The following is a 23,061-nucleotide window of genomic DNA, read 5'->3' as shown; positions in this document are numbered from 1 at the left end:
GCAAACTCACTTCTCATATATATATACGCATTCTGGGTAAAACCTAGTCAACAAAGCCTACAAAACATAAAATCTATCTCTTTAGTTAATAACAGTTATAAAAGTTAAGATACAGTACATTTACCAGTTCTCATCTTCTAACAATCACAATTATTATCATATCAAGACCTCGTAAAGGAAGCGGAAGGCATTTTTGAATTTCTATACTGATACTCTGTAGCAATAATTCATTTAATTGTTCAGTATCTTACTATTTTATTCTCATACCTATCTAGTCAGATTTAATTCTTTCAAAATCCTTACTAATTCAGTTGTCAAAAAGGCTTCATTCCCCAAAGCGAGTCCTAGCCAAAAACAGTTTGTTTCCAGGAACCATACATTATGTGCAAATCTTTGTAGTCTTTGTACCCTCAAATCCCACATTCCTAGACACATAGTACACAGATGTTCTAAGGACTATTTTTTGGTCCTATCACATTTTTGAGAGATATTAGAGGGAATCTCTACATTATTTCTAATATGCGGCATTTCCAGTGTGGGTAAAAGATTAAGTCTAAATTTTAAAAAATCAGATCTTCTCGTGGGGACTGGAGACTTCCTCAGATTGGTTGGTAGAAAGGACCTTGGTTTGTCAGTCGGAGTCAGAGATCCAGATATTTTTGGGGATCTCATCCTCTCAATGGCCCTAATCCAGTACATCTTTTTCACAGACTCTTTGGCCTTCAGGGGATTTGTAATCAATGTTTCCACTGTACAATCCAACTGTACAAAAATATCAGTACATTTTTCTCACAGCTTATTTAAGAAAAGGTTAGTGGACCCCTGTAATAGGGCTTCCACATCTTTGTATAGGGATGGCGAGGGTATATCAAGGATCGATCTATATACAGAGATCCATTTCCACTCCAACCATGCTCTAAGTGAAGTGAGGCTCAGCTCGTAACGGACACAGGCAATCGGAACACAATTGGGGAGGCACAGGGTTTGCCTCCATAATATCCCTTCAATTATGTCCCAGTCAATAGCAAATGATTGAGGGTTAGTATCCAATCTGTAAAGGAGGATAGGAATCACTTAGCCAAAATCAAATCTTATGACTGGGACAACGGAGAATTTACACAATCTAATTAGAATTTTTTTTTTTTCATTTGCGACCCCAGATTCACAATTTTTGCCTCGAGTGTCGATATTAGCAGGCCTTTTGTTGGAAATGCCCTAACCTGCGGAGCCATGTAGGTAACCTCCTTGACAATAGGAATTATTTGGTCATTCAAGTGGCAGGTGAAAGTTTTAGTGATCTTTACAGGGTGTTTGAAAATCCCTATATTTGACTTCTCAGGATTTATTTTAAGGTCATTTAGATTGGCGTATTCCTGAAGTGCCGTGAGAAGCCTCTGTAGAACAATTTGAATGTTGTCCAGTATCACAATATCATCAGAAATTGTTTTCCTTGTTCCCCCATCCAGACAGGAATTCATCCAAGGATGGCTCAATGATATGCACTTGGATAGGCTTACTCCTCAAAGTGCACCCTCCGGCAAGTCCCATGGGTTCATCACAGGCATGAACATCTCCATCCAGCAGCAATTGCTAAAAGTGCTCAGACCGCTTGTTTCCCGCTCACAGTGCTTCACATAATGAAGGCCTTCCTCATCCACAAGGCTTCTGGACTACGGGTGCATGACCTTGTGATTGCACACAAGAATGGGAAAATACCCTCCTCGCAGGGCTCCATGCCCTACACCCGGCTCCTTTCAAGGTGGAAGGAGAAAAATGGGCGATACCCTCTTTTTTTGGGGGCCTGACTCTAGAGGGTGGGAAGTACAGAAATAGAGGGGAATAGAGTCAATGGCTTCCCTGGCCAAAGGCGTGACAGGGGGTCAACAACCACCTTGCAGGGGAGCCAGGTTGCTACTAGCTTGAAAAAGAGATCACCGTAAGGTGCGAAAACATGAAGGTTTATTTCAATAAGAAGACATATTCATAGGACATTTATGTGCCGTAGTACAATGTTAATGTATTGTGATTGTGAACAATACATGTATTAGACTGTCACTAATTGTACTAACTCACCAATATGCAAACTACAAATGTACTTCAGTAGGCATATACCATGTGCTAGGGCACATAAATGTCCTATGAATATGTCTTCTTATTGAAATAAACCTTCATGTTTTTGCACCTTACGGTGATCTCTTTTTCAAGCCAGTAGCAACCTAGCTCCTCTGCAAGGTGGTTGTTGACCCCCTGTCACGCCTTTGGCCAGGGTAGCCATTGACTCTATTCCCCTCTATTTCTGTCCTTTCAAGGTGGTCTATCACACATGCAGCATGCCTCAAAACAGTGTCCAAGAAATTCGACCACATCACCCCCGTTTTGTGTGATCTACACAGGCTGCCTAGCTCCGATATTGCCCATATCACATACCAAGTAATCGCCTGAATGCCTGCTTTTCTTGCTGCCAAACTTATCACCTATGATGGCACACACTCCCCCAGGAGTCAGACCATTGCAAGGCTTAAAATAAAACGGGTGCGCTGGAAGAGGACCGGAAACAGTCCTTCTTGTGCTATGTCCTAGTATACTGGAATGCCATACAGCTTGTTATCAGGACCATTCAGAAAAGCATTTTAGTGCCAGCTTTTTTGGGACTTGATTTTGGGTCCAACGTCCCTAGGTTACCGCTGCTCTGGAATTGTATTGTAGATGTGCCCAGCTCTCTAAAGCATGTACCAAGCTCTTCTGCTCCCGAGCTAGGTTTGGGCTAGATGAAACGCACACTGAATTCTACCAAATAGTGAACGTTATAATAGAGCTCTCATCATGAGGCACTCTTCCTGCAGGATGGAAGAGATGATTGCCATCAGGGCCCCTCTACCTACTATTGCAGGCGCACTGTCACATAGCTCTACCTCTCTGCAGCCAGATCTAATAAATGCAGTGGTCGAAGTGAGCAGGAGCGGTTGGGTGTGGTGCTCCTATACTTTTTTAAATTATGTTTTACAGCTCCTATACTTTTATTTTAAAAAGAAACAGTTCTGTAATGGTTTAGTTTTAAAATAAAAGTGTAGGAAGAAGTTGAAAGTTGCACTTTCAGTGCCCTGCTTTGAACGTTCCCTTAAACAGCAGGCGCATGTGTTTGGGGGTTTGTATTGTGCGTGGGAGGGTTGTGGTTAAGGGGTTTGTGTGGAGTGGGTGCAGGCCAGCAGGGAACATAGTTACATTACTTCTTTTCGTACACTTCGACCACTGAATAAATGCAAATAACAAGGGGGGGTCCTGGTAGTCTCTCTGCCAGAAATGAGTCCTGCTTACGAGAGCCTTACCCAGAGTCTTTAGCTCACTATCTTTCACAGAGGAGAAATATCTAAAACATATCAGTCTTTGTCCTGCCCTGGGGCAGTCCAGCACCAAAATGCTAGGCAATTCTCCTCTGAACAAGAGTGCCAACAGAAACCCCAGACACGTGTTTCGGTCTGGTTGGACCTCATCAGTAGGGGTGGAGCTGTGCCTCTCTAAGAATAGTGAGCAAGGGGTCCATGTCTGGATTCCCCTAGTAATTTAGGGAGAGACCCAAGTTACTTAAAATATGCAAATAACAAGGGGGGTACTGGGAGTCTCTCTGCCACACATTAGTTCTTGTTACGAGCGCCTTACCCAGAGTCTTTACCTCACTATGTTTCACAGAGGTGAAATATCCAAAACATATCAGTCTTTGTCCTGCCCTGATACAGTCCAGCACCGAAATGCTAGGCAATTCTCCTCTGAACAAGAGTACCAACAGCAACCCCAGACACAAGAGAGTTAATAACGTGTCATTGGTAACAGTGTAGGAGTACAAACCGATTGCTGAAATGACTAGCTGTCGTAAAGCACGGCTGGCAGTATTTTGCCATCGCTTCATTAAAAACTGTCTATTAGACCTTCAAAAACATGCCTCTCAGCAATATTGCCATTCTTTTCCACTGGAGCCTGCATTACAAATACACTTTTGAACAGTCTGCAAGTTACCCAGACTGCCTCTTTTCCAAGGCGGTTATGACGCATGCATTCATTTGTCAGACACTCAGCCGTGACTCCAACCTGGACAGGGGGACTGCTTATTGATGTGGGCAGCAATTCCCCTCCCACCAGCGCCGCTCTCTCCCTTCCAGCGCTAGTAGCATGTTTCTTCCATCGCTGTTGCCAACGCTTTGCAGTTTGTGTGTATCCATCACAAGTGTGTCATGACCGCGGCAGCTGCCAGAGGAGTGATAGCGAAAGGCTGAGTGGGTGTGTGAGTAGAACTGTGTGACACTAGCGCGCATCAACATCCACACTGCACAAGTGCACATCACTGGAACCCAAGTGATAGGATCGAGTGCAAATGAACAACACCTGGGAAACAAGTCGGTTGCCCATTAATGCAACAGGGCATTGCTTTGTTATCCCAAATAACCCCACGCCACGGCACACACACTTTCGCAAGTCTATTTTGATTATTCTGCCGAAATTCCAGTCACAGGAAGGGGTCATGAAAAGGTCAGTTCGGACGGTGTGTGAGCCTTCCCACCAGACCCCCACTCCTGCCACTGAACATGTTACCTGTTAGTTATGACGTTGTAATGAAAACAACTCTCTCTGTCCCGTGCCAGGGTCTGCTGGTCCGGAAATAACAGCAGAATAAAAAAAGTACCATAATGCACAGCGAGGAGAGTTAATGCGCTAAACAAGGCTTGACATAGGACTCCTGGCACAAGATGAGGTGAGCTGTCTTTTGATTGACAGGTGTAACATCAGCACGTGTAAGCTATTGTGGCGCCCTGGGCTCCAGCTGCAACGTGAGCTAAGGCGGATCAACCCCAAAAATGTCCAACTTGCGAAAAATGTACGGTGATCAGACGTCCCTGTTTTGGAGGGACAGTCCCAGAATTAAGACGTCTGTCCCCCTTTTTCAATTTAAAAACCCCATCTCAGTTTTGTGAACAGGCAGGGTGACCATTGGCAGAATCACGGGTGTGACTGTAAAAGTCAATTTATTGAACAATTATAAACCTTGTATGTCATTAGCTATTTTATATTAAGCTGTCCAGGGACAGCCTCGAACTCACAACCTTTGGGTTAGCAGTAGCATGCAATGAGTAATCCTGTGCAAGCATGGCCGGCCTTAGGGCAGGGCGGGTCGGGTGACTGCTCGGGGCGCCATAGCCTCGCAGGGCGCCATTAAGCCCCCATGGCATCAACCGCCGCTCCCTCACGAAACTCAGGACATCGTTGGGCACCAAGAGATCTCTCTTCGCTCCAACCTTAACTTAACCAAGGATACACACCAACCAGCCTTGATAAAGACGTTTATCGTTGAAACACGTGTCGGCACCACATGTTAAACAATGTTATGACATTTTCACATTTGACCGTACTAAGGACGGTTAAGAAACTGATCAAGAAACTGATACAAGCAAATAAAAATGAATGAAAAGTAACAAATCTTGTGGACTCTACCTACCTACTCAGCTGAGTGGGAAAAAGCTTTTGGACCACGACTCCAGCACCAATTGAGTAGAAACTAACACCAAGCTGCCAGGATGTCCCAGATGTGTGATTGATGTGTGTGGGTGTTCTGTCCTGGACATAATGCACATACCCAGCTTATATTCACGTGCCAAAGAGGTGTGATTGGTTAGGTCTTCTGTCCTGAACATAATGCTCATCACCACCTTGAGGGTCATATGTCCCAGGGTGTGATTGGTGTGTGTGGGTGTTCTGTCCTGGGCATAGTGCACATCCCCCCCTTAGATTCACAGAGGTGTCATTGAGCTGTGTATGTGTGTGCTGGAGAGAGTCTCCATCTCACTGACAGGTTATGCAATTTTAGAATATGGACCCCTCCAAGAATGTCAGATGGGGCAAAGGTGCCCAGCACTGGGCACCGGAGGGGTCAGCGTAGCACAATGTGCACAGGGCACGCCCAGGAATACTCCTTTATTTTCCCTCAAAAAAGCGGAAACTGTGTTTTCATGACTTCGAGGCACTGTAAACGTGACCGCTTTTCATTACAGGCTTATATTGAAAAGTTTCAATTTAAGTGTAGTACCTTATTAACTTTGCGCAGATGGCAAACGTTACCCAGTGGCTTGTAACATAACTACACTTGAGTATACGGATTATAACTTCACAGTGTTCTAACTGGAAGTAGCTAAGGGTCTATTTGTCGCAGCTCTATAGCCGTGTCAGTGCCCGACCTGATTTCAAATCACAGCGCATCTGTTTGACGCAATGTGTGAACCTGGGCAAAATACAGAGCGCTACCTCGCAACCAATGTCTCAGCTATAAGCAGAGAGCTCAGCTGTCTCCCCGGGACACTGCAACCTATAAAAGGTGTTTCGTGCGCTCACCTTCCATGGTGCGGCTGTAGAGCAGCGGGTTTGCATCAAAGGAATAACCATTAATGTCGCAAGCAAGCAGCATAGAAACAAATGAAACTCTTAAATGCAACATTCAACAGCTTTCCCCCAGCTTGAAAGTGCATCGAGGACACCTAACCTCATCCCTACCCACCGGCGAGCCATGGGTAATCTTTTGGTACCCTTTATGGCACTCTTTTCCTTAGCCCAGCAACTTTCTTTCCCATCTTCATCTGGCTTCCAGACTTTTCTTCTTTTGCCCTTAGTCAGTCAGCTGGTGCAAGTGGATCTATGTCATCTGCCAAGGTCATGTGATCAAGGTCCCGCCTCCTCCTGCAGCCCATTGGTGCCCCCGCTCCCCACATCCCCCAGCTTCAACACCACTCACTGGGAGTTCTCCTCATCGCTAGCATCTTCAGCCAAGGATGAAGAAGGGCATGACTGATTTCTGCCTGCTAGGGCCTCGACAGAGCAAAGGACTGGTCGCCTTCAGATACCAATAAGACATCACCATGCTTCCCTTGCTACCACAGACCCTCCCCTCCCTACGCTCACAGTGGTCCAGTCTGTCAATCATGCTAAACATCTCTGAGCCACCAATTTCTCAAACCTTATCCAGGTACTGCCCATCACCATTCACCCACCTACCATGCCCCTCTTGCGTTCCTAAATTCTTATCAATACCTGCTCAGCCGGCTTACAGGCAGCCAACATCATCGATCTTATCAGCACACACAAACTTGACGCTAACTTCATCACTAAAATAGGGCTCCCCGGCGCATCCTCCCATGTTTTCAACATCCTCAACCACCTGGTGTTTAGTATTGAACATGCTGACCTGTTAGGGGCGGGAAAGGGAGGCCTGGCAATCATGCATAAAAGCTACTGAAAGCTTCCTAAAACTAGGACTGATCCGCCTGCTCCTCAAAAAAACACCTTGACCCAAGAGGATCTCGTCCCACTAATGGCTAATCACCAGATTCTCAATTATCTGTAAAATTGTTAAGAAGAGTCGAGCCAATCAAGTCCATGAGCAAATCAGCCACCATCAAGATCGTCAATCTGTGTTCCAACCCAAATGTAGCCCAGAAACAGCTACTGTTTAGGTGATTGTGATGCTTTCCAACTCATGGACAAAGGGATTCTTGCCTCCTGGTGCTTTTAGACCTTTCAACGACTTCTATACGGTCAACTACCACACTCTGACCAGCCTACTTGTACAATGAACCGCATCTCAGTCATGGTCCTCAATTGGCCTTCCTCTTCCCTATCAGAGAGACACAGAGCTGTTCAAATGGGCGCCTTCAACTCCAACTACCTCCCAGTAATCTATGGAGTTCCACAGGGCGTAATACTCCCCCAGTGATTTTCAACATGTACATGGAACCAATAGGTTAACTCCTCGATGATCCAAACATCTCTCTACCCGAAGATGTGGATGTTTCCAGCTGTACCTCAGAGTGAGCTGCTCCCATGCCATCAGCCACCTCCGAATATGCATTGCCACCATTTAAATGTGGATGACACTAAAGCTCAACCCAATCAAAATGGAATGTGTTATCCTTGTTCGCCCGTCCAGACAGGAACTCATTCAAGGATGGCTTAATGATATGCACTTGGATCGGCTTACTCCTCAACCTGCACCCTTCGCCAAGTCCCTTGGGTTTATTATAGACGTTAACATCTCCAGGCAGCAGCGGCTGCCAAAAGTCCTCAGACCGCTTGTTTCCCGCTCACACTGCTCCACAAGATTAAGACTTTCCTCATCCACAAGACTTCTGGACTGCGGGCGCATGACCTTGTGATTGCACACATCAATGGGAAAATACCCTACTCACTGGGCTCCCTGCCATACACCTGGCTCCGTTCAAGGTAGTCCATCACACATGTGGCATGCCTCACAACAGGGTCCAAGATATTCAACCACATCGCCCCCATTTTGTGTGATCTATACAGGCTGCCTAGCCCAGATATTGCCCATATCACATACCAGGCAACCACCTGAATGCCTGCCTTTCTTGCTGCCAAACTTACCACCTATGATGTCTCATACCACATCTCACTTACCACACATTTAATGTCTCCGGAAGATAGCTCAGCGGCAATGTGCTCACCTTGGCAGCAAGACGACACGGAGCACCACAGGTTCGATCCGCCGTTCTGTGCTTAGAAACCTCTGGGTATTGATCGCGTTATAAATAACCTACAATATCATATCATATCATGATGGCACAAACTCCCCGAGAAGTCCGACCATTGCAAGGCTTAAAATAAAACCGGCGTGCTGGGAGAGGACCGGAAACAGCCCTTCTCGTGCTATGTCCTAGAACACTGGAATACCATACAGCTTGTTATCAGGATCGTTCAGAAAAGCACTTTTGTCCCAGCTTTTTTGGGACTTGATTTTGGGTTCAATGCCACTGCTCTGGAATTGTATTGCAGATGTGCCCATCCCTCTAAAGCATGTACTGAGCTCTTCTGCTCCCGAGCTAGGTTTGGGCTAGATGAAACGCACAGTTGCACTGAATTCTACCAAATGGTGAACGTTATAATAGAGCTTTCATCATGAGGCCCTCTTCCTGCAGGATGGAAGAGATGATTGCCATCAGGGCCCCTCTACCTACTATTGCAGGCGCTCTGTCACATAGCTCTACCTCTCTCTGTAGCCAGATCTAATAAATAGCACACGGTGAGTTAATAACGTGTCATTTGTGCAAGTGTAGGAGTACAAACCGATTGCTGAAAAGATTAGCTGTCGTAAAGCACGTCGGGCAGCATTTTGCAATCGTTTCATTAAAAACTGTGTATTAGACCTTCAAAAACATGTCTCTCAGCAATATTGCCATTCTTTTCCACTGCAGCCGGCATTGCAAATACACTTTTGAACATTCTGCAAATTACCCAGACTGCCTCTTTTCCCAGGCGCTTATAACGCATGCATTCATTTGTCACACACGCAGCTCTGACTCCAACCTGTACAGGGGGACTGCTTATTGATGTGGGCGGCAATTCTCCTGCCACCAGCGCCGCCCTCTCCCTTCCAGCGCTAGTAGCAGGTTTCTTCCATCGCTGTTGCCAACGCTTTGCAGTTTCTGTGTATCCATCACAAGTGTGTCATGACCGCGGCAGCTGCCAGAGGAGTGATAGCGAAAGACTGAGTGGGTGTGTGAGTAGAACTGTGTGACACTAGCGCGCATCAACATCCACACTGCACAAGTGCACATCACGTGCACCCAAGCGATAGGATCGAGTGCAAATTAACAACACCTGGGAGACAGAACTCGCTCGCCCTTTAATGCAACCGGGCATTGCTTTGTTATCCCAAATAACCCCACGACACGGCACACACACTTTCCCAAGTCTATTTTGATTATTCTGCCGAAATTCCAGTCACAGGAAGGGGTCATGAAAAGGTCAGTTTGGACGGTTTGTGAGCCTTCTCACCAGATACCCTCTCCGGCCACTGAATATGTTACCTGCAGTCATGACGTTGTAAAGAAAACAACTCTCTCTGTCCCGTGGCAGGGTCTACTGGCCCAGAAATAATAGCAGAGAATATAAAACAAGTGGTGTTTGTGGGAGTTTCCCTATTTGAGCGCCTTTACACCGCAGAGCGGTGAGCAGAGCTGAGAAGCGAGGTGAGAGGCAGTCTGTCGAAGTCCGCAGCAGACATGGAAGAAATGGAAAGTCTCCGCGCTCAGAGACCTCGGCCTGTGACGGCTAATACAGTGGGGTACAAACTCCAAAAGTCTGAGTCTAAAATGACGTCTACGGCGGTGAATCAAGCCCAAGAGATCATCCCCAACATTGCCTCTGAAGGGGAAGTTGATCCAGGCCGCTGCCGTTTAATGAGTAACAAAACCATACTAGATCTGGAATTAAGCCTCCCGAAACTGGGGAGTGAAAATGACCTACCGTCGAACTCGAAGGTGGATCTGGGACCCGATGGCAGCGACTCGAATCGCGAAGAGCCAAGGATCGAAGCGAGCCTGCCTGAAGTGACTCTTTCTGAAGCAACCAGCGTCCCGTGTACCACTGAGGCGAGTGAACTTCCGGCAGAGGCGGCCGGAGGTCGGCGCCTGCAGGACTCCACGCGGGACCACAGCTGCAAGGTGACAGGCTCCAGTGGCTCTCGCCTGGCTCTGCCCCCGATGGGTGGAGTCCCGGATCACGCAACAGACATCAGCAACGCTAAGGAACAAGCCCTCACAGAGACGGAGAAAGCGAAGAGCTGCAGTGGGGGAGCAGACCCCCCTCACGCCCAGGATGATACCTAGGAAGATCTGGTATGGCCCCCCACGAAGTAAACACTAGCACTGGAGGACTTCGCTAAACAAATTCAGCCAGCAGCGGGCAATAAATCAAGTGTAAAAGCGATGGTACACCAAGAACCGCAACACAACAGGAGCGGTGAGCAGCGCCTAGAAGTCCAAGGCAGTGAAGGGTAAAGAGAAAGTGACACAGAAAGGAGTCACTAGGCGGATAACTCGGACCCAGACACCGATGGGGACATGGATGCGTAGTGCAACCGTAACTTCCTAAAAACCAATTCACAGGGAGAAAAGCCCAAAGTAAACTTCGAACGAAAAAGCAAGTGGAAACGCAAAACCTGGCGAACACAAAGTCTAGTAAGCAGAAGCAAGCCTCCAAAAACACAGCTCCAAATAAAAGAAAGACAACAATGGTGACATTACAAAAAAAACCAAAATAAAGGTGGGGCAAATTTGGGACAGTTCTTGCCAAAGCCACTCCTGTCCTGTCCGCTGAAATCTTTTTTCACCAACTACCAAAAGAGGAAAATAGATACAGACACCGAGCTATCAGACGCAGAGCTACTGGAAGCCACCCCCGAAATTACGCCAATAAACAAACTCCACAAAATTGACATTGCAACTGAAAATGCATCCAACAGTGGGAAGCAAAATACTATGCCAGTGGTTCCTGCGTCAACAAAAAATGCTACTCAAAATCAACCACAGATGAGGGAAATCCAGCAGACGATGGAGACACCCACGCATTCAAACACAGGCCATAAGCCTGTAATGATGGAACCGAGAAAGACAACACCACAACAACAAATGGATATTCTGCCGCAAAATGGACAGAACGCAAAAACACCAAAACAGGTGCCGACGCCACCAAGGCAATCTCTCGCAGAAGAAAATGGTCCAGTTAATGGAGTGGACAACCCACAAGAACAGCAGTAAAAGGGCCAACGCCTGGCGTGGACTAAAGCTCATATAAACACAGGACAAACTTTGCATTCTCAAAGCAAAAAAGGGGATTCAGAGGCAAGGCCACAAGAGGACCGTATCAATAAGAACTTAATCCTAGCCCAGATATCTGAACCCCGCCATGAACCAAATGCCTCAATCTTCTGGGAAGCTTTGGATTCACCTAGTGGTAGCAACAAACGACCAAACATCTCTACCCCTCCAAAGAACCGGTGCATGAGCGAAATCTCTTCAGCAATTCCCAAAGACTCTCCATCAAAAAAACCTGGTATGATGACGATAATGTCGGCCATTACTATTGCCCTAGCCCAGTTTGGCAAACTGTATGAATCGATGACAGAGAGCGTGCAAGACAATAACGCAGTCCTGTCAAACATAGACACTAAAAAGAAGTTCCTAGAAGGAAATATAACAGCAACAGAGTCTAAAAACACTATCCAACATAAAGCCTTGGAACTCAAAGTGTCAATGCTTGAAAAACTAGCGGAGGTGTTGCAAGCGGAAATAAAAAATCAGCCATGCAACAGCGACAAAAAAAAATCGAAGAAAGTATCTGCTATGAGCTCGCACAAAGACAGTGCCAATGACTTGAAAATCAAAAAAAGAACTAAAGAAATGGTGGAAATGGATAATACCCTAATAATGAATAACGCACCCAAAGACCTACCACTTTCAGAGAAACAGCAAACTGTGCTAAAACTGTCAAATCATGTGGAGGTACCAGTGAACACCAACAATTACAAAAAGATGACAGGGAATGAACAGAAAAGAAATCATGAAGAGGTCAGAATACAGGACGACACACAGCCCGGCTTCAAAGTGGTTGACCTGACAATATCGCCCAGATCAGCGGAGGAATTCCTGGTGAACTCAGATCTCATAAACCTGTCGCAGCACTGGGAAAGCGATCCAAAGGTTGGAGAAAAGTCAACTCCGATAAGAGAAGAAGAAAGCTTTCAATCGCCTAAGGATAAGGACAAAATCAGGCATGTACACGCAGGTTCCTGCAGGAGTGAGACAGAAGCAAACAAAACTCTTTATTCCGTACACCCTCTTGATAACAACGGTCGGAGGTGTCATCATGATAAGGACCTAAATAGGGAACACCTAGAAACGATGCAAACAAAAAAAACGGGCAATGCCTAGCTGTGACAGAAAAAAAGATGCCCGAGAAAAAAGTGTGGTTCCCCTCGAAAAAACAAAGACAAAGGACCCGTACGCATCTTCAAACTAGAGCAAGCCAAACGAGCAGAAGGTTATACGATCCTCAACAGAGAAAATGTCTTGGCAATAACAAGGAAAACAAACTCCCTAAGACAGATAAGGACCGAAGACCTCAAACTCGTGGAACCTTACCACAGAGGGGAGATAGCAAAAGCATACCTCCATGTGAAATCGAACAGTATTCAAGACTTCTCGAGAGCATTGTTCAAAGAAATTGAACAGTTAGGGTTTCTCCTATCAGAAATAGGAGATCCAAGACCATCGGATAAAAAAGACTCTATAAAGAAAGAAGAGTCATTTTCTAAACAGCACTATACTTAAAGAACAGAAAACCTCTACAGGCCCCACCGAAGTGGGAAGTGGCAAGGGCGAAACAGACAGCATTCTTTTGACGAGAATATAGACCAAGAAGAGAAACACCAGGGGAAATACAAATCTGAAGCCGACAGTGAAAGCCTCTGAGATGCCGCTGAAAAATACAGAAAGCACAGTAGGCTACAAGAGCGTGGTAGATACCACAAAATAGAAGACAACCAAATCAACTACAGACAAATGTACTCCCCAAAGAGGCAAATACAGAATGGTGAAACAACACGAGATGTTAAGCCAAGGGGTGCCAGAGAAGTACCCACTACAAAGGGTCCATGGAACTGGTTGAAATCAACTCTTATGCCTACAAACAAGAAGTAGCAACGACCAATGTCCTCTGTTTCCAGTCTTAGTGATCTTCCCGAAAGTCCCACAGACACCTACACTCTAGGTTCCTGGAACACCAGAGGACATACACATTTAACGATGAAAGGAGTCGTCGACCTAGGCAACTTTGATATTCTGTGCTTACAGCAAACCTGGTTGGCGGATAAACCATCTTTTGATAGCTTTATGGTAGAAATATCACCAGCAACGAAAGGTCTCTTGGGGCGCCCCTCGGCGGGGCTACTGACCGCAATTGAAATAGACTCGGGTTTCACCATGATGGCAACCTTGGAAAAATCGTATGGGATTTTGGCTGTCCTGCTAAATTGGACTCGAAAAACTTCCAGCGAAGAAGCAGCTCACCAAACCCAGTTGGTGGTCATAAATATCTACTGGAACCACCAACGCACGACAACCAAAGCGTTCTGCTCGGACATGGAGGCTGCAATCGATAAAATCTACGAGACAGATGAAAAGAATGACATTATAATTTGCGGGGATCTGAACGCAAAGTGCAGCAAAATCACAGACGACCCGTTGAACCCTTTCCCACAAGGCCAAACAGTGGAAAGAGGCAAGGCCTGGATGAGTCTTACAAGTCTAAGAAATCTGCACAATATAGCCTCCCTGTTCCCAGAGCAAAATACTATCCCGACATGGGAACGGTTAAATGCCAAAGCCACACTGCACCATATCTATGTGAGCCAAGGTCTGCTCCCGATTAAAAAATCCTTCGACGTACAGAGAACTGTGCATAGCGACCATAATCTTCTCGTCTGTGTCTGGCAAGGAAAACGTATACCCAAACGGTCATACAAATATGATGTTGCCATAAACAATCAGCAATCAAGGCTTCGCCTCACTACAAAAGACGTTAAAAAGATAAATGCCAAATATAACATCGAGGATATCCCTGCAACACAATTGGATGGCTACACAAGACCTAACTATCTCCCTCTCCTGCTGGCCCACAGAGTAACAGCAACTACACAGAGAAAGCAAATAGAACAACCGAAACATGTGTATGATAAGTTGGTGGTAGAAAAACAGAAAGCCATGCGCAAACTGAAGCGAACTGCATGGAAAAGGAATACTCCAGCTGCTTTGCGTCACTGGGAAGAGGAAGCAAGACAATACTCCACATGGATAAAACATCGAAGAGCAGCACTCTACCAACACTAGTCGGAAGAAATGCTCAGCAGACTTAGTACAAAAAATCCGGAGAATTTTGGTCTTTGATCAAAGTGATGACAACTCAATCAGCAACCGAAATATCCTATTCTGTTTCGGAAGCTCAATGGGCAGTGCATTTTAAAACGCTCTTTGACCTCCCCAGTACTAGTCAACCAATCAAAATACGGGATTCTTCCACTCCATGGGCAGACGTAACGCACAGCGATGAGATTGAAAAATTGATCATCAAACTTAAAAACTCAACCCCGGGCACTGATGGCTTGACCAATATAGATCTGAAACAAGCCCCAACAGAGTGGATCAGTAAAATCTTTAGTCACTGCGCTAGATCGAAATCGATCCCAGAAACATGGTCAAGGGCCATCATAGTACCAATCTTCAAGAAAGGAAGCAGGGAAAACCCAGAGGGCTACAGCCCTACAGCCCTTTTAGACATCATAGGGAAAATCTACGCCTCCAGCCTATTTGGACTCTTTAGAAAGTGGCACAAAAATGCACCATGCAATGACCATTTCCAAATGGGTTTCCAGAAACAGGGCAGTACAGCGTCAGTGTCTTGCTACTCAACATCCTAAAGCTCAAAGTGAAGGAAGGCGCTCCGAAAATATACCTTGCTTTTCTAGATCTGTCAAAAGCATTCGACAAAATCGATTGAGCGAAACTGCGGGCCAAACTTGAAAACTGGGATTGCCCAAAAGAGATCTCGAAGCCAATTATCACCCCCCATGTGGACGCGCAAATCAGGGTGAAACTCAACAGACAAGGTACCCTCTCCGATGAAATTCCGGTGCACAGGGGAGTCAAACAGGGATACCCTTTGGCGCCAGTGCTTTTTATCTCCTTTTTAGGTGATTACCAACAATGGGAAACTAAAGCAAGGGCGTTCCCCCCGAAAATAGTGTTAACACCCATATTAAGACTGATGTACGCTGACGACGTGATATTGATCAATCAAATTCAAATTGGGCTGCAAAGAAAATTGGATAACCTGGCCAGATACATTGAAGAAAATAATCTAGAAATTAACAAAACAAAAACGAAAATCCTCGTATTGGCCAAACAGGGCAAAAAAGCACACAAAAAAAACAAAACTGGCATCTGGACAAAACAAAAGTGGAAGTAGTAAGAAACTTCAAATACTTGGGAGTTACATTTGACAGTTCGGCCAGAGAAAGTTCAATGCAAGACTTGCTGTGGGGAAAACGAAGCGGCTGACATCTCAGACCAAACTAGTCAATAACAAATATGGTAAATGTTCACTTCTACCAGCAATCCAATTTTACAGAACAAAAGTTGTTCCGGCATTAATCTATGGGATGGACCCTTCTGTGAATATGCCCCCAATCATCTGGAACAAACTCGAGGGGTACATCTGGAAGGCTGTTTTGGGACTACCAAAGTCTAGACAAATGGCAACAATCAGACGGGAATTGGGGCTAGTTTCCTTGGCAAGCCTAGTTGAACAAAACACGATCCTACTTTATCGGAAAATCCTAGTAGCAGATTTGTTACCTCTCTACAACATCATCGCGGAAGAACTGAGGAGCGAAACATGGGTCGCACGTCAAAAAGACATACTGAACGAGGTGGCATGTTCAAAGGAAGATCTGAGACACAATCCACAGAGAGTGAAAAAAAGATGGAATTGAATGCCTGGATTACCACCATCGAGAAAGGAAGTGCTAATAAAAACTGCTGGCCCATCTCCGTTCGACTTTTAACAAAGTCAAAGAACCGCAAAATTATTGCATTAAGTTCCCAAATAAAGTATTGCGGACCCTATTTATGAAAGCTAGACTCTAGACTTAACTTGCTTTTAACACGTGAAATTACATCAATCAGATCATCATCGGCAGAAACTGGATGCCGTCTGTGCAAAAAACATGACTCCCCAGAAACACTTAAACATCTTGTGCTGATGTGCCCAGAGACAACCCAGAATCGCAGCATCTATTTGGCATCATTAATCATTGATTCTCGAACAGCAGACCTGGAGTCTATTTGGAACAGACTGATATCTGGGGAAACCAGAAGATGGACCATAGCTGCAGTGAAACTTATAGACCTGGGCTAAAAATGACGACTCAATTCACAAACGAGACGACGAAAAAATGGCCCAGTTCAAGAAACCACATACATTTTCGTCCAGATTGCATGGATATTTAGCGAGTGGACTAACAAACGACGAAGTACCTACCTCAAGAGGATGAGTCCGGGTGTCTCTGTTTGGTTCTGCTAATCTTGTAAAAATCATTCTCTTGTGATTAAATTCAATTAATTAAAAAAAAATAAAAACAAGTACCATCACGCACAGCGAGGAGATTTGATGCGCTAAAGAAGGCGTGACATAGGACTCCTGGCACAAGATGAGGTGAGCTGTATTTTGATTGACAGGTGCAACATCAGCACGTGTAAGCTATTGTGGCGCCCTGGGCTCCAGCTGCAACGTGAGCTAAGGCAGAGCATCCCCAAAAGTGTCCAACTTGTGAAAAAAGTTGGGTGACCAGACGTACCTGTTTTGGAGGGAGAGTCCCAGAATTAAGACGTCTGTCCCCCTTTTTTAATTTAAACCCTGCATGCCCCATGTGAAACGGCAGGGTGACTCTTGGAAAAATCACGGTATGACTGTAAAAGTCAATTTATCGAGCAATTATAAACCAAGTATGTGAATAGCTATTTTATATTAAGCTGCCTAGGGACAGCCTCGAACTCGCAACCTTTGGCTTAGCAGTAACATGCATTGAGTGATGGTATATAAGGGCTTCATTAGCAATACATAAAATAGTAATCAGAGCAAAAGTTGCTCTGTTTTCAGCATGCTTACAGTCACAGCCAAATCTTTCAAGTTTATTTCCAGGGGCGTGACTAGACCCAAACACCCTTGCCCCATCCCCGCAATATCCCACTACTGATGGGTATCCAAGGAAGTCCCTTTCAAACTGAAGTCCTATTTTTATGTCGATGCTCTGTCCCGGTTTTTTATTTTTTAAATCTGGTCATCCTAGAAAAAAGCAATCTTGCAGAGCCTTGATTTGGAACTGTATTTAGGAAGCACTATTCTGGGTCCTATTGTGCTGCTAAATGGTCACTCTGCGGTTTAGGAAAGCACAGCAAATTACTCTCAAATGGTTATTTCTTCGTCCCTTTTCCATTTTCATTCCCTGCGTTCCACTTCTTGCTCTTGTTACCCGTGATTTGTAAACTGAGTATTACATTCGCCATCCGCCAACCTTCATCCAGGCACACGGATGACGAGAGGGTCCTAAATCAGCGTTCTGCTTTCAGTGCACATGTCACGGTGTACAATAAAACTGTTGCACATATCACAGAGGTGTAATTGGGTTGTGTGCACGTTTCGCCATGGGCATACAGGACATCACCACTTTCAGTACCCACGTCACAGTACAGTGTGGATGTGGGATTCTTTGAGTGAAAGCGTCGCGGAAGTGCAAAGTGGCTGAGTGCATGTTCTGAACTGACATGAAGCACAGAACCACTTTCAGTGCACGTCAGAGAGGTACGAGCGATACGTGCGTATGTGAGTTCTGACCTGGGAATGCAGCTCATCACTTTCAGTGCACTTTCCTCGGAGGAACGTGTTCTAGAAGCACAATGCACTACTAACTTCGGTGCACGTGCCACATAGGTTCATTGTGGCTGTGCCTGTGTTGTGTGTGCATAAAGAGATTCGCCAGTTTCAGTGCACAAGTAGCAGAGGTATTATATCCATGTGGTGTCATGCACTGTGTACATGGCACATCACCACCGCAAGCGCACATGTCCCAGGTGTGCAATTGGGCTATGCAGATGTTCTGTTTCAACAACCACACAGCCACTCTGACCTGATCACACAGCTGCATCAAAGATAAAGCTACACCTGAGCCTCAAGGTGCATATTCACGCACCAAAATTCAGTGGACATCAACCGCAGGCATGACTGCCCACCCGCATGCTTCAGTCAGAATGCAGCGACGACCTTCGACACAATTCGGTCTAGCTGGACACATAAGGAGTGTCTTGCACTTGTGCACTTTCCTGACCACCTCTGCAGCCATCCACATGCCTGACTTTCATTGGTAGCTTACTAGAGTTCGTCCAGCCCACCCAACTCCCTATCCTGGTCAAATGCACCCAGACTTCTACTTATTCAGACAATTTTCCCACACCTTGGACTTCGGCCCCCGAGGGTGGTCCCACCACAAGCACATTGTGGCCATACTAATGGGGCAAAGGAGCTATATAAATGACAAACTACTATTACTACATACAGCACATCATTCCCTGCAGGGCACAGGTGGTGTTACGATTTGTTATCTGAGTGTTTCGTCCCGGGCATATAGCACATTACCGACTTGGGTTTGCATGTCACATACAACCCACGTTAACACTTTCATGTGCTGGCGCAGGACTTGAGCCTTACCATTTTCTATTTTCATGTCCCAGAGCTGTGATTGATTTCTGTGTGTGTTCTGTCATGGACATACTGCTCATCACCACCTTGGAGCCACATTTCACATAGTTTTGATTGATTTATGTGGGTGTTCTGACAAACTGCACTTCACCACCTTAGATACACATGTAACAGAGGTGTGATTGGTTTGTTCGGGTGGTCTGTCCTGGATATAGCGCACATGCCCACCTTGTGTTTACATGTCACAGAGGTGTGATTGATTTCTGTGTGTGTTCTCTCTTGGACATACTGCTCATCACCACCTTGGGGGTCACATTTCACAGAGGTGTGATTGATTTCTGTGTGTGTTCTCTCCTGGACATACTGCTCATCACCATCTTGGGGGTCACATTTCACAGAGGTGTGATTGATTTCTGTGGGTGTTCTGTCCTGGACAAAGTGCCCATCACCACCTTAGGTTCAAAAGTCCGAGAGGTGTGATTGATTTCTGTGGGTGTTCTGTCCTGGACAAACTGATCATCACCACCATGGAGCCACATTTCACAGAGGTGTGATTGATTTATGTGGGTGTTCTGACAAACTGCACATCACACCTTACATACACATGTCACAGAGGTGTGATTAGTTTGTTTGGGTGTTCTGTCCTGGGCATACTGCTCATCACCACCTTGGGGTCACATGGCCCAGAGCTGTGATGGGTTTGTTTGGGTGTTGTGCAGGTCATAGTGCACATCCCCACCTTAGATATACGTGCCACAGAGGTGTGATTGGTGAGGTGTTCTGTCCTGGGCATGCTGCTCATCACCACCTTGGGATCACATTTCACAGAGGTGTGATTGGTAAGGTGTTCTGTCCTGGACAAACTGCGCATCCCCACTTTAAGGGTAACATCTCACAGAGGTGTGATTGGTTTGTGTGGGTGTTCTATGCTGGACATGGTGCACATCCCCACCTTAGATTCATGTGCCACAGAGGTGTAATGAGTGAGGAGTTCTGTGCTGGGCATAATGCTCATCACCACCTTGGGGTCACATGGCCAGAGGTGTGATTTGTGTGTGTGGGTGTTCTGTCCTGGATATAATGCTCATCACCACCTTGGGGTGAAATGGCCCAGAGGTGTGATTGGTTTACTTGGGTGTTCTGTCCTGGTCATTGTGCACACCCCCATCTTGGGTTTGCATGTCACAAAGGTGTGATTGGTTTGTTTGGGTGTGCCGTCCTGGACAAACTGCACATCCCCAGCTTAGATTCACATGCCGAAGAGGTGTGATTGGTAAGGTGTTCTGTCCTGGACAAAATGCTTATCCCCACCTTGAGGGTCACATATCTCAGAGGTGTGATTGGTTTGTGTGGGTGTTCTGTCCTGGACATAGTGCACATCCCCAGCTTAGATTCGCGTGCCACAGAGGTGTGATTGGTTAGGTGTTCTGTCCTGAACATAATGCTCATCACCACCTTGAGGGTCACGTGTCCCAGAGGTGTGATTGGTGTGTGTGGGTGTTCTGTCCTGGACATAGTGCAAATCCCCACCTTAGATTCACCGAGGTGTCGTTGAGCTGTGTATGTGTGTGCTGGAGGGAGTCTCCATCTCACTGACAGGTGATGCAACTTCAGAATATGGAACTCTCCAAGAATTTCACCACCGGAGGGGTCAGCGTAGCGCAATGTGCATAGGACATGCCCAGGAATACTCATGTATTTTCCCTCAAGAAAGCGGACACTGTCTTTTCATGCCTTCGGGGCAATGTAAAGGTGCTCGATTTTCAATACAGGATGATAATGAAAAGTTTCAAATTAAGCTTAGTACCTTGTTAACTTTGCGCAGATGGCAAACGTTACCTAGTGCCCCGTAACATAACTGCACTTGCGTATACTTGGTACAACTTCACAGTGTTCTAACTGGAAGTAGCTAAGGGTCTAATTGTCGCAGCTCTATAGCTGTGTAAGGGGGAGAGCTGATTTCAATTCACCGCGCATCTGCTTGACGCAATGTGTGAGCCTGGGGAAAATACAGACTGCGCTTCCGCCCCAACCAATGTCTCAGCTTTAAACAGAGAACTCGGCTGTCTCCCAGGGACACTGCAACCTATACACATGTGTTTCGTGCGCTCACCTTCCATGGTGCGGCTGTAGAGCAGCGGGTTTCCCGCGCTCTTCGGACGTGCAGAGTTCTCGTCTCTCGCGCCCGGCTCTTGTTCAGTGGCGCGTGTGCGGGGTGACGCTTTGGAGAATATACAACCACTGCCAATAATTCAACAAGACACCACAAAGTCCAGCTGTGGTTAGAGCCCAGAAACAAAGCCACGGGCCCACGCAAACACACCACAGACGTCTTCAACTTTGCCCTCCAGAAAACGCCACATCCTGTGGTGAGTGAGAAGCACTTTGCTCAAAGGGTTAAAGTGGCTCCCCCGGTGGCGTTGTGTTTATTAACGACTGAATCCGGCACGAAAGACACAGGTGCATCCTTTCCAGAGCGCAAATAATGATGTATAAATCCTCAATTCGTGTAATCGAAGATCCATGTACTTCTGATGTCTGGTGTGTGAAGTGATGTAACGCAGGTGCTTCCTTTCACAGATGCTTCGTGGCGACGCTAGGAAGAGTTTGTCAAGTTATAGTTCCCAGGGCAGTCATGCCTGGCAGCGGCACTGCGGCAGCACTGGCGCTGGGTAGGGCGCGAGACTAATTCCAATCCAGTAATTTCCCCAGTCCTCCGAACGGAAAAACTCCCCTCCGTCTCCTCGTGTCACTTTCTCTGCCTGCGCTCAGCTTCTGAGTCACTACCTCCCAGTGACGGCGCCTACTGCAGCACCGCCGAGAGGACACTGTCCGCCACCTCGCTCCTGTCAGAGCGGGAGAACGGCATCCTCCCCCAGCAGCTTCCGTTGCCGTGGTTACCGGAGATGCAAGTGCTGGACCACAACGAAGTGGCCGCTGGGATCATCTCCGGCGGGCAGTTTAGCAATGATGGGACGCTGCAATCTGTTACAGGAAAACACCCCAAACACTTGTCAGGTAGCGCCCCGCCCTCTTTCACTCGCAGACTCTCCACATCATGTATAGCTCCTATCCTGTCATGGTTATTGCTTCATCGCAGCACTTTAAAAAAAAAACCCTTGTGACCTTTCCTGAAATCTATGGACTCATTCTTTATCAAGGATAACATTCTCAGTTGAGTCCATAGGGATTTTGAACTTCAATTCGAAGACCGCACGCAGAGCCTTGCAGCTGTTTTATGATACCACTGAGCTTTCTTGCATTGCAATTTGAGAACAGGTGCAGAGGCTGCGACCTGTGTCCCTCCAGAGGTTTTGAACTGCTACTCCCATGAACCCTCTTCATTGACTATGCTGGGTAGGCCTAATGGGAACTGCGGTCCAACATTATTTATTTATTTATTTGTATTTATTTGCGTTTTTAAAGCGCTCACACATCCCGGGGACATCGGGGCGCTGTTGCAGGAATATGTTTTAGTTGCGTATTTAACAAGCTTAATACCCAGCGGTTTCTGAGCGTTGACATGGGGATCGAACCTGTGTTGTTGCGTGTGGCTTCTAAGGCGAGCACGTTGCCGCTGAGCTATTATCTGGCAAGCCAACGGTTGCAGACTCCTGAGATAGGGGTTTTCCTGGTTCCTAGGAACTCTATCAGTGCTGCTGATTCAACTCGTAGCAAGCGCTGGGAAAAGCGTAAGAATGAGAGAATAAACTGAGCTCAGACTGTATGCACTATTTCATTCAAGTCCTGCAGTTCTTTGAGGGGAAGCCGGTCACAGAGCTGCGCAACGCAAGTCCATCATTCATTGATTCATTCATTGATTGGTCTCCTCAAACTTCAACCAGACAAAGCTATTAAGCAAGAAGACAACAGTGTAAGTACTTACAGGAGATTTAACAACAGGGCCGGTCAGGTACA

At 46.3% G+C, this 23,061-nt stretch overlaps 1 protein-coding gene across 1 annotated transcript in view; it reads right to left on the bottom strand.

The window, feature by feature from the left end:
* LOC138472456 (neuropeptide FF receptor 1-like) overlaps positions 1-22,085 on the bottom strand; it is a 785,019-nt gene extending 762,934 nt beyond the window's left edge. The window contains exon 1 of the mRNA XM_069610635.1: positions 21,257-22,085. Within this exon, the coding sequence (XP_069466736.1) occupies positions 21,257-21,263 (7 nt within the window). The 5' untranslated portion in view covers positions 21,264-22,085. The remainder of the gene's footprint in view (positions 1-21,256) is intronic.
* Between the last annotated feature and the right edge of the window lie 976 nt (positions 22,086-23,061).

The sequence above is a fragment of the Ambystoma mexicanum genome, chromosome 8 (genome assembly GCF_040938575.1).
Source record: "Ambystoma mexicanum isolate Mex_15411 chromosome 8, UKY_AmexF1_1, whole genome shotgun sequence".
Lineage (NCBI taxonomy): Eukaryota > Metazoa > Chordata > Amphibia > Caudata > Ambystomatidae > Ambystoma > Ambystoma mexicanum.
The sequence above is the reverse complement of the archived record's forward strand: the minus strand, read 5'-3'. Positions and strand labels throughout refer to the sequence as shown.